At 36.3% G+C, this 12,775-nt stretch overlaps 1 protein-coding gene across 1 annotated transcript in view; it reads left to right on the forward strand.

Annotated features, from left to right (window-relative positions):
• Positions 1 to 1,255: 1,255 nt before the first annotated feature.
• The window catches only part of xdh (xanthine dehydrogenase), a 30,857-nt gene continuing 19,337 nt past the window's right edge, over positions 1,256 to 12,775 (forward strand). Inside the window, exons 1-13 of the mRNA XM_067366714.1 lie at positions 1,256 to 1,614; positions 1,742 to 1,799; positions 2,623 to 2,719; positions 3,573 to 3,681; positions 3,855 to 3,981; positions 4,565 to 4,626; positions 5,105 to 5,182; positions 5,545 to 5,640; positions 5,750 to 5,891; positions 7,831 to 7,923; positions 8,283 to 8,434; positions 9,396 to 9,489; positions 9,998 to 10,107. Coding sequence (XP_067222815.1) covers positions 1,534 to 1,614; positions 1,742 to 1,799; positions 2,623 to 2,719; positions 3,573 to 3,681; positions 3,855 to 3,981; positions 4,565 to 4,626; positions 5,105 to 5,182; positions 5,545 to 5,640; positions 5,750 to 5,891; positions 7,831 to 7,923; positions 8,283 to 8,434; positions 9,396 to 9,489; positions 9,998 to 10,107 — 1,299 coding nt within the window. The 5' untranslated portion in view covers positions 1,256 to 1,533. The remainder of the gene's footprint in view (positions 1,615 to 1,741; positions 1,800 to 2,622; positions 2,720 to 3,572; positions 3,682 to 3,854; positions 3,982 to 4,564; positions 4,627 to 5,104; positions 5,183 to 5,544; positions 5,641 to 5,749; positions 5,892 to 7,830; positions 7,924 to 8,282; positions 8,435 to 9,395; positions 9,490 to 9,997; positions 10,108 to 12,775) is intronic.

Genomic DNA, 12,775 nt, shown 5'->3' on the forward strand with positions numbered 1-12,775 from the left:
TGTAATTATTTAGTAGCTAGTTAATTACTTTTTTTAGAGTAACTTATACCCAACACTGATTATACTTTTGCATTAATGTAGCTTATGTTTCAATATAATGCAAATTTATAAATCTTGTTAAAGGTAGTTGAAGCTTAATTTCCAAAGACAATTTTGGGTTACACCTTATTTTAAGATGTGTAATAGGCTATAGCAACAAATAGCCTACTAATAAGTAATATTAATTAACAAAATGCTATATAATTATATAACATATATGATTAGGATTTGGTGTGGTTTATGCTTACTTGGTTGTAATTATGCATAATTTCTGTTATTACTATAGAAAGTAGGAGAGTAGGCTACATACATATAATAGGGACTCTAAAATAAAGTGTTAGGCTACACAATTTTGGGTTACAGTGTTTTAAGGTGTCTGTGTTACAGTGTAATTATATATTTAAAGCTAAGTAAAGCTAAAGCTAAAGAACTAAGTAACTTTTTTACCTTCATAAATAGTTTTCTAAGTCCTTACGATGGTAATAACAATTAACTACTTATTAATGTAGGGTTAGGATTAGGGGTTGGTTTAGGCTTAGTTGCATGCAATTATGCATAATTTATAGTTATTACTACTGTAACTACATGTAATATGAGAATGTAGTACATGTAAAATAAAGTGTTACCCAATTTTGTTTCGACAGATTGTGCAAAGTTTACCTGGAGCGCCTCCAGTCGACACCCGAGGGTCTAGTCAACACTTAATCATATTTATACTCTAGCAAGTCTGGTCGACAACTGGCTTCGAGTCTGTTTGAGGACAATTACTGGGGAATAATAAGATCTTTAGTGCTCCACCTAACACTATCACTTGAGTGTGGATTCTGTGGAAGATTCTCTAGTAGTCTGTTGCGCATGCGCAGCAGAAACCCAAACAGACTCCAGATAGTGCCTCAGAAATTCAGAATATGTTTTAATCACGCCGGAGGTCCTCGTATATCAATCCCAGAGAATCCCAGTCTCAAAAAGAATACAGCAGGTTATATAGGATAGGAGCATAGCAAAGCATTATATATGATTGGTTCTTCAAACCCTTCTGTTACTAGGTAGAAGCACTGCCGAATTGATTTATTCGTTGATTACTCAATATGTCTTGGTTTTTGATGAGGCGTGTTCCTATAAGTTTCATTTCCTTTTGTTATGTGTGAATCATATCTGAATATAAAGTTACTTCCTTTAGCCCAAGGTTTAGGGACATTTAGTAGCCTATTCAAATGTTAGGCTAATATTAATCCTGCTAAGAATATTATAAATATTAATTCTGCAAGAAAAAGTAATGCTAGTTATGATTAATTTCAAATCCCATCACAACTACAAACAAAGTTGTTGTTTTTTTGTACCTCCCAGATGTGATTTTCCATTCAGCTTTTTGAGTGTGATATGATAAAAATCTGGTCACGTGTCGCGGCGCGCTCATAGTTCATCCTCTCTCTCTCTCTCACACAGCAGCGCTCATCTCACAGATCTGATCTCAGAACACACTGGGGATTAAAAATGTCTATCACAGCGGAAGAGATGAAGAATAAATCACACTTTTCAGGGGATGACCTTGTTTTCTTCGTTAATGGAAAAAAGGTAATTGGATAATAAAATAATTGCATTGATTAATGTGTTTCATTAGCCTACGTCTTTAAACTTTTTTTGCTTTTGATATTTGAAATTATTAAATTATTATGTGTTTTCCATAATGAATTCTGTGCAGATCACTGAGAAGAATGCAGAGCCTGAGATAACACTCTTGACATATTTAAGGAGAAGCTGTATCCTTTTGATCTGCTGAACAGTTGCTGTGTTGAATCTGAATGCTTTTTGTCCTCTAAAAAAAGTTACATCATTAGACCAAAACTCCAGCATTTACGAGACACTGATATTCATGTCTCCTGGAGTTATGTTGTTGGTTAAACTGAATTGTTTGCTTGTCTTTTTGGGATTGGCTCGCTTTGTAGACTATTCATGAGGTTTGCGCACATCACAGTCTGTCAGTTTATTTCTGCACTTTCATTTTGTTGTTATGTCTTTGCTTATGAAACACGCTGATTTGTTTCCACGTGATCAAAACGCAAGCCTGTACTATAAATTAATATTTCTATACAGCAGTATGATTGTCTAAAATGTCTCAGTTATATAACTTTGAGATAAATTTATTAAAAAAAAACTTTAAAAAAAACTTTTTTTTTTCTTGCATTTCGTTAAAAACTCAGGAAACCAATAAATAAATTAATTAATAAACACAATAAAAAGTCAAAATTTGATTAATATTACAAAATATGAATTAATAAGGGAATAAAATATAATGTAACATAACAATTATAGCATTTTTTTTTTTTTTTTTCAGTATCTTATTTATCCTTGCTTAATTTTTGTTGACTTCATCAATCATTTACACCACAATTGATGCCAAACAAGTGAGATTTATTGATCCAAACATGCCGTTTTGGATTCCAGAGACTGTCGTCTCTAGTTATTGACTATGAAATTGTGCATTACCGTCATTTTGTAATTTTGTATTTCTCATTTACATTGATTTGGTTAGACTGTATCTTTTTCCAGTGTGACTGTTTTCCTTAGTGTTGATGCTTGCAGTGGGACTGACGGGAACCAAACTGGGATGTGCTGAAGGAGGTTGTGGAGCCTGCACTGTAATGGTGTCTAAATATCATCCACATCAAAACCGGATTATGTATCTTTTTATGTACTCACATGCAAAGTGCAATGCTGTGTTTAAAGGGTTAGTTCACCCTCATGCCATTCCACACCTGTAAGACCTTCTTTCATCTTCGGAACACAAATTAAGATATTTTTGTTGAAATATGATGGCTCAGTGAGGCCTGACATTTCCTCTCTTAAGATCCATTAATGTACTAAAAACATATTTAAATCAGTTCATGTGAGTACAGTGGTTCAATATTAATATTATAAAGCGACGAGAACTTACTTAGTATGGCCGATTTCAAAACACTGCTTCAGGAAGGTTTGGAGCGTTATGAATCAGCGTGTCGAATCAGCGGTTAGGAGTACCAAAGTCACGTGATTTCAGCAGTTTGGCGGTTTAACACGCGACCCGAATCATGATTCGAAACGCTGATTCATTATGCTCCAAAGCTTCCTGAAGCAGTGTTTTGAAATCGGCCATCACTAAATAAGTCGTTATTTTGTTTTTTGGCGCACCAAAAATATTCTCATCACTTTATAATATTAATATTGAACCACTGTGCGCACATGAACTGATTTAGATGTGTTTTTAGTACCTTAATGGATCTTGAGAGAGGAAATGTCATTGCTCCCTATGGAGGCCTCACGGAGCCATTGGATTTCAACTAAAATATCTTAATTTGTGTTCTGAAGATTAACGAAGGTCTTACGGGTGTGGAACGACATGAGGGTGAGTAATAAATGACAGAATTTTCATTTTTGGGAGAACTAACCCTTTAAAGTTTGTAACAGCTTCATGATAGCTGTGAATAATTCAAATATAATTGGTAAATGATTCTGAAACTTGTGCCAGAGTTATGTCCTTAATGGCGCTCTTTGAGTCACTATGCGGTTAACGCCTGTCTGGCTCCTCTGTGCTCTTTGCATCACTGTGCAGTAACAACTGTGGAGGGCATCGGCAGTGTGGCAAGCAAACTCCATCCTGTACAGGTCACAGTTTAATCTTATTTTCTCAGAGAGTGATGAGAGAAAACTATATAACACTATAACCACATTTTCCTCCTCCATTAATTAGTTTTTAACATTAGCTTCATTACCTGATTTAGGCCTATTGCTGTCCTGTTTGTTTGTGGTGTAGTAACAACAATAATCTTTTCATCCAGGAGCGAATTGCAAAGGCTCATGGGTCACAGTGTGGGTTCTGCACACCCGGAATTGTGATGTCTATGTACGCTCTTTTAAGAAACAATCCTCAACCCACCATGCATGACATTCAGGAAGCTTTTCAAGGTATTACTTGTTATTGCTAGTCATAACTTCTGCATTTTGTTAACTTTTATCCTTCCAGGCCTGGATATAACTGCTTAATGTTCCGCTTTTCACTGTCCGTGTCAGTTCAAGTTCTTTCAGTAGCCCCACTGCAGAACACCAGATCCAGGGGTTGGAGACTGGTAGGTTTAGGGATATGTAAAGTGGGAGTAGATGGATCCAGATCTAGGGGGTGGAGGGAGTTGCATCTGGATCCAACCTCCCCCCCTGGATCTTGTGTTCTTGAGTGAGGACCATCTCCAAAAAACATGATATTTAGGCAATGGAATCCGAATTTTACCAGGGGAACACCGCCAAAAAAGTGGATTTTACCCCCCGGAGCGTGAAATTTATAGTGGAACCCCTCTGAAACATGATTGGGCTAGTTTTGGGCTAGTTTTGAGTGGCAATAGCAGACTCTCCTGATGCCAAGTAGGGCTAAAAATGATGTCACACGGATAGTGAGCAGACCGTCGTGGAACGCGGAAGTATATGCTTTGGGCTTTATGGATTTTTTTTTTTTTTCACAAATAAATCTTTTTGTTTTTAAATTGGTTGCACACAGGCAATTTATGTCGCTGTACTGGGTACAGACCTATTCTGGAAGGCTACAGGACATTCACAAAGGTAAAATGAATATTACATGTATATCCAAATTATAATTTTCCCTAAACTGGCAGAACCTAATTTTGCCAGCCACAACATGTTCCTGGATCAACATACTTGTTGCATTTTATGTTATTGGTGCTTCTACATCAGTGTTATTCACCTATAATTTCCCTTTGATTTCAGGGATAACTTATGAGTAGGGTTAGATTTATGGGTAGGGATATGGTTTGGACTAAATTTTCAGACAGGAATGTTGTTCCAGGATCAACAAAATCTGTTGACCCAGGAACACATTTTAACTCTGCAAAATCAGCTATAACCTGTTTAATTGCCTGGATTCAGTCAGATTTACAGATTGAACAATTATGCCTTATTACAAGTACAAGATGAATATTTCCAGATAGTCTGAGCTGATATGAGGACAAATTGATGTAAAATACTCAACCGAATTATAGGCAGTATCTTTTGTTTTATATCTGACTCTTTTAATTTACAGGATGGGGGATGTTGTGGTGGGAAAGGACAAACTAATGGCTGCTGTAAGAGTAATGGATACATACAAGAGCATGTCAATGTGAGTAGATCAGACATCCCAACACCATGCTCTATTTTCTCTGAGTACAAGCACATTTTTGTCCTTAAGCCTTGCCATTTATGATAAACCTGTAGCATACTTGCATATGAAATCAATGACATGGCAGCCAATGCATTCTCATAGTAAACAAGTCACATGTTTGAACTTATACTCATAAGCATGTGAGCTCAAACCTACAGCCATGAAACAAACAGACACTTTAAGATCACAGTATTGCCTATCAGTGCTGAATGTTATTTAATGATTTTTCATCTGTAATGTATCTCTGTTAGACTCATGAGTGGTGCCAGTTGCCTGTTAGTACTTACAAATAATTCTGTCATTTCTTTCTCTATTTTTAGGATAATTCAGTGCTTCCAGCTCAGAAATTGTATGACCAATCAGAGTTCATGCCACTGGACCCAACACAAGAGATTATTTTCCCGCCTGAGCTCATGGTGCGTATAAAATAAGTTTAGTCTGCATTGATTGACCATCATAGTAAAATGCCTGATTACTGCATTAAATGGATGCACCAACAGTTTAAGTCATAACTGTGCTCTACAGAGTCTCAGTAAACAGCCCCTGAGAGAGCTGAGGTTTATTGGGGAACGAGTTCTTTGGATTCAACCCTGCTCCCTCAAAGAACTCCTGGAGTTGAAGGCGACCTATCCAAATGCTAAACTAGTGGTTGGGAACACAGAAGTTGGTGAGGGCCACATACATTAAGAAAATCAATGACATGAAAATCAAACATGTTGACAAGTCTGTTCGTTCAAGTCCAAGTCAAGTCTCAAGTTCTTGAGGTCCAAGTGAAGTCTCAAGTCAAGTCTTTGTACTATTTTTATCAATATATTTTTTTCAGCCAGTTGTTATTGTAATTAACAGTGTATTTAAATATCTAAACAGATGCTTTTTTCTTTAAAATTGTCTAATAAAGCACACAAAATACTACTTAAATCATTTCTATTACTTTCTAACTTTATACAAAATTATACCATTTAGAACCACCGCAAGGGAAAAAAGTGCTGCAGCACATATTTGGGAATGAATGGATAGTAAAATGTGGTGTTTCGTGTCATCATGTGGGCTAGTAAATAGAGAACGTAATCGGGAATGTCATGCCAAAAGACTTTTTCACAAGTCTCTGTCTTCAAGTCCAAGTCAAGTCTCGAGTCAAGTCTTGGGTTAGTAGTTCCTTTATTTTTGCGACTTAAAGGGTTAGTTCTCCCAAAAATGAAAATTCTGTCATTTATTACTCACCCTCATGCCGTTCCACACCCATGAGACCTTCGTTAATCCTCGGAACATAAATTAAGATATTTTAGTTGAAATCCGATGGCTCCGTGAGGCCTCCATAGGGAGCAATGACACTTCCTCTCAAGATCCATAAAGGTACTAAAAACATTTAAATCGGTTCATGTGAGTACAGTGGTTCAATATTAATATTATAAAGCGACGAGAATATTTTTGGTGCACCAAAAAACCCCGTAATAACAACTTATTTAGTGATGGCCGATTTCAAAACACTGCTTCATGAAGCATCAGAGCATAAATGAATCAGTATATCGAATCATGATTCAGATCGCGTGTCAAATCACGTGACTTTGGCGCTCCGAACACCAGATTCGATACAATGATTAATTTATTCTCTGATGCTTCCTGATGCAGTGTTTTGAAATCGGCCATCACTAAATAAGTCATCATTTTGTTTTGTTTTTTTGGTGCACCAAAAATATTCTCGTCGCTTTATAATATTAATATTGAACCACTCACATGAACTGATTTAAATATGTTTTTAGTACCTTTATGGATCTTGAGAGAGGAAATGTCATTGCTCCCTATGAAGGCCTCACGGAGCCATCGGATTTCAACTAAAATATCTTAATTTGTGTTCCGAGGATTAACTAAGGTCTTACGTGTGTGAAACGGCATGAGGGTGAGTAATAAATGACAGAATTTTCAAATCATTTTTGGATGAACTAACCCTTTAAGTGCGACTCGAGTTTCCAACTCTGATTAAAATAGTATACAAATTATACATGGAGTTCTGTTTCTTGTATTTGCTTATCTTATAGCATGAATGTAATCTGGATGTTGTGACCTACAGTGTCAGTTGTGTTGCTTAACTGCCATTTAAAACTCTTTGGTGGCCTCATGGGATATTAAAGTTTCCATCAGATGCGCACTTCAGAATCTCACCAGAAGTAATTGGTCGTAAGGACTCTTTTTGCCTGCTGTAATATGAATACTGTGAAGTCGGACATACTACTCATTTCACATACTGTTTTTTGCCTATTATATAGTAGGCAAGTATGCATAGATGCAGCCATGCTGTCAGTCCACACATTAATGATGGAGACTTTTCAGCAGTTCTTTTTGCATGTTACATCATTATGCCAGCAGGTGATGAAATGTGACTGTGTTTAATAGGGAGTCATTTAATCATTCATTCATAATGTCAGGAATAAAATGAGTGAGTGAATGATTCACTCAACCGATTTGCTTGAAAATACTAATTCAGTCAACAAAATTACTTTCATTGGCAGGGCAAAGATACATATTTTTTTCTTTGTGCAGTACGCAAAGAATGCAACGCAAAACATAATGATTTTTAAGTTTTTAATTGTTTTGAGTCTCTCTTCTAGGTATTGAGATGAAGTTCAAAAACCTTCTTTACCCTGTGATTCTGGCACCAGCTTACATCTCAGAACTAAACATCATCCAACACACTCAGGATGGTAAGAGTCATATAAAGGGATGCTGTCAATGTGTGTTGTTTGATAGTTTGAAGCACAATTTATTTGTTAATACAATACATAAAGATATAGTAAAACAAACAGGCAATCCAAGCCCAAGTGACAAAAAGTAATGCAAATGTAATGTAACACATTACATCTCACAAAATGTAACTAAGTAACAAAATTAGTTACTTTTTAGGGAGTAATGCAATATTGTAACTCATTACTTTTAATGGTAATTTTCCCCAACATTGTAAATATATTATAGAGTCAGAGTTGTATGTCCATCAGTGTTTCACTGCTTAGGTAAATTTATAGTTGAAAGTTAATCTCGGCTGTAACAAGTATTCGGTTCACAGGCATCCAGGTTGGTGCATCAGTGACGTTAACTGTGTTGGGGGACGTGTTGCATGCAGCGGTGAAGAAGCTGCCCGCTCAAAAGACGGAGATCTTTAACGCTGTTCTTGAGCAGTTGCGCTGGTTTGCAGGACAGCAGATCCGAAATGTCGCGGTATGTCATGTTGCTGAAGACAAAAAGTGACAAAGCGTTGGTTACACTTTGTTTTGATGGTCTCCTTTAGACATTCTGTTGACTATAAGTAACATTGCATGTCAACTAACTCTGATTAGAGTATTAGTTGATTATTTGTAGGCTGTTAGGGGTAGTGCTGTCAAAAGTACTGACTTCGGTACCAAGTTTTAAAAATATGACAAAACCAGCATTTCCCCCTAGCACTTTGAGCGCTTTTGAGAAGATCTTTAAACACTTCTGATTGGCCATTGTGTTCATGTGCTCAACAGATAGGTCTGCTTTCAAATGCTCCCATCTGTATCTGTATAATCATGTCAAAGATGTCTGCTTACAACATGTTTTTAATGCATTGATCATTGTAGCCAATCAAAGACATATCTGTTGAGCCCTTGAATACAATGGTCAACGGTCAAAAAAAAAAGAAAAAAGTGGTGTTTAAGAATACGCTCAACAGTGGTCAAAATGCTAGGGTATCGTCACATTTTTAAAATATACTTGGTACCGAAGTTTGTACTTTTGACAACACTAGTTAGGGTTAGTATAATAAATTGACAAGTACTTTCAGTTACTTAGAATGCCTGTTGGAGGACCGTCAAAAGAAAGTGTAAATAAAGTGTTGCAGATATTAAGCAGACTGTACTAATATTATAATGAGAGTAAGTTGACATGTAGCTGCAACATTACTTACAGTCAACAGAATGTCTTAAAGAGGCCATCAAAATAAAGTGTTACCAAAGTGTTTTATGTAAGACAATGGACTTGAAAATAAATGACAGTTGTTAATTTAATGACTTTTTAACTTAATGAAGAGTCTAACTTGAACAATATAACATCACGTATGTGATTATGAAAGTCACATGGTTGCTGAATCATCCAACCTGTGATTTAAAGTTATAAATGATTCCTTTCAGTTACTTAAATATCATATTCATGCTTTCAGGCTGTTGGTGGAAATATTATGACAGCGAGTCCCATTTCAGACCTCAACCCTGTGTTTATGGCAGCTGGCTGCAAGCTCACGGTGATGTCCAAAGGTACAGCACACTGTTTTTTCAAGTTTTGTTTTATTTTTTCTGTTCAAGGATCAAAGGTTGTAACAGTTCATGATCTGATATAGAATACAGAGTACAGAGAAAACATTCATTCTCTAAAAAAATGCTATTTCACTCATTTTACATGCAGTCCGGCTGGACTCTGAATGTTATGGTGGTAATTACTGTAGCAGACAATAGCAATTCTATAGCAAAGTAGAGATACTGTACAGTTTCCTGATGTTTGACAGCTGATTGAATGATTGTGGTATATAGGGCAGGGTTTAAGGATACTGAAAGGTAAATTGGACTTTCACAGTCTGGTGTATCAGTAGTCTAGTGTATCAGCCTAGTAACATGCACAAGGTGTTGACCCTTTATGTTTTATTGACACAGCCTGCATGTTCTTTGTTCTACAGATTATATGACAGCTAAAAGAAGTTTTTGTATGAATTAAACTCTTAATGTATGTTTTAGAAATGATCTAAAAACCTTTCTCTGATGTTTAAAGGGGAGAAACGTGTTCTTGAAATGGATGACAAGTTCTTCCCTGGTTATAGGAAGACTATTTTGAAGCCAGAGGAGATTCTGTTGTCCATTGAGATTCCATACACAAGAAAGGTCTGCAGATTCTTTTCAAAATACATTTTGTAATTGTAATTATAATAATTTTGTCACCTGTTACTCACCCTTATGTTGTTCCAAACACATATGATGTTCTATCATCTGCACAGCAAAGTCCCCAGAGTTGAATCAACTCTGCTCAGATTACATATGGTCCCTCTCTATATAGTGTTAAAGTAACACTGAAGTAGAGTTAAAGTTAATGAGATAATTAAGTGATTAATTAAGTTATGATTGAGCATTAGTGATGAACACCTGCTGTTAACAAGCAGAATCACTGAAGAGAAACACAAGAACTACAACTGACTTCAGCCACAGCCTTAGATGAAATCAACTGAAGATAAAGTACATTAAATCTCTCAAGATCTGATTAAACAGCTCCATATTATCTCATTAACTTTAACTCTGCTTCAGTGTTATTTTAACTCTATGTAGAGAGGGACCATATGTTCTCTGGGCAGAGTTGATTCAACTCTGGGGATTTTGCTGTGTGTGGAATACAAAATAGATGTTGAAGAAGCATGGCTATTCTTTTACAAATAATGAAAATGAATGGTGATCTGGACTGTTGAGCTCCAAAACTGGTCCATAAGACTCGTAATTCTTCTGAAGCCATAGCTTTCTGTGAAGAAAGTTATTTACTTTAGCATCTTTCCATAATTCTTGTTTTTTCTTCAACTCTTCACCTTTTGTGTTTCACTGAAAAGAAAGAAGGAAAAGAAAGTTATACTGGTTAGGAAAGACATATTGGCCAAGTTTCCACCTGGTATTAAGATGCATTTTGGTCGATTAAATCACAAGTAAGCGAGGGAGACACCTGGCATTTTAATCCATCTCTTTTGTCCCCTTTCATCCATTTCTGTCCTGATTTCTTGGAGGGGAGGCTCAATGGGTGGGCAAATGTATAGTTTATTTCAGATCTTTCAATCTAATGGACAAAATACACTGCGTTCCAAATTATTATGCAATTGACATATCAGTAAGATTTCAGTACAATAAACATTCAGATTTTAGTTTTTCTAAGAAAATGTTTGTTTGTTTGTTTATCCATGTCTTTTTAGACAACTGGTATCAATCCCAGACAAAATAATTTGCCAGATCTATGGAAACCCTACTTAGAGGTTGTTCCACATTATTAAGCAAGTCACAGTTCTCATGCAATATGGGGAGGAAGAAAGATCTTTCTGAAGATGAAAAGCATGAAATGGTGCAATGTTGTGCAAAAGGCATGAAAACAACTAATATTGTGTGAAACTGAATGGAGATTATCGAATTATCATAAGATTTGTGAGTGATTTAGAGCACAGCAGAACTCGGTCAGATAAAGGCTTATTAATGAAAGTTCCTGTCAAAAAAATATGTATTGTATTAAAAGGGCAGCTATAAAAAAGCCAGTGTTGAGCAGCAAACGGGTATTTGAAGCTGCTGGTGCCTCTGGAGTCTCTCCATGCAGGCTGGCAGTTGTGCGTAAAGATGTATTTTAGACACCACAAACCAAACCTAACAAAGAGAAACATTTACAGTGGGTGTAGAAATACAAACAGTTTAATGGTTTGGTGTTTTTTGCAGCATGGGATAGTGCATAGTGCATTGTACAATAGTTCATTGTACTATGCACTATCCTCCTTTTTATACCATAGCTGAAAATGGACAGTTATGAACTCCACATATCTTGCAAAAGTCATTTTAATACCCTCCATCTCACTTCCCAATATTCCAGCCCAAATCATCACCCGCCAGCTCCTTGCTGCCATCGCAGTCTTATTGGAACGTGGTGGTCATTCACCAACCATCCAGAAATCCATCTATTTAGACCATCCATTGTAGTACGGCATTAGTCAGTGAATAAAACTATTTAAAAATGAGTCTTCATGTATTTCTAAACCCACTGTAAATGTTTCTTTTTGTGAGATTTGGTTTGGAGTGGCTGAAATGCATCTTTACGCATAACTGCCAGCCTGCATGGAGAGCTTCTTGAGACTCCAGAGGCACCAGCAGCTTAAAATACCTGTTTGCTGCTCAACACCGGCTTTTTTTATAGCTGCCCTTTTAATACAATACATTTTTTTGACAGGAACTTTCCTCAATAAGCCTTTATCTGACCGAGTTCTGCTATGCTCTAAATCACTCACAAATCTTATGATAATTCGATAATCTCCATTCAGTTTCACACAATATTAGTTGTTTTCATGCCTTTTGCACAACATTGCACCATTTCATGCTTTTCATCTTCAGAAAGATCTTTCTTCCTCCCCATATTGCATGAGAACTGTGACTTGCTTAATAATGTGGAACAACCTCTAAGTAGGGTTTCTATAGATCTGGCAAATTATTTTGTCTGAGGTTGATAACAGTTATCTAAAAAGACATGGATAAATAAACGAACAAACATTTTCTTAGAAAAACTAAAATCTGAATGTTTATTGTACAGAAATCTTACTGATTTGTCTCTTGCATAATAATTTGGAACGCAGTGTAAGCTTGCGCAATTTATATATGAACTCGACCAAAAACATACAGAGAGCATCAGCTTTCATTTCTGCTCCGATAACCGCAAGACCCCGCCGAACGCTGTGAGTGTGTGTTAGAAATCAGGAATGGTGAGAGAACATTGTGCTTGGTACATTTTTCATCTTCAAACCAAACTTGGGTCTTCAGCCGATCA

This window comes from Chanodichthys erythropterus, chromosome 18, assembly GCF_024489055.1.
Source record: "Chanodichthys erythropterus isolate Z2021 chromosome 18, ASM2448905v1, whole genome shotgun sequence".
Classification (NCBI taxonomy): domain Eukaryota; kingdom Metazoa; phylum Chordata; class Actinopteri; order Cypriniformes; family Xenocyprididae; genus Chanodichthys; species Chanodichthys erythropterus.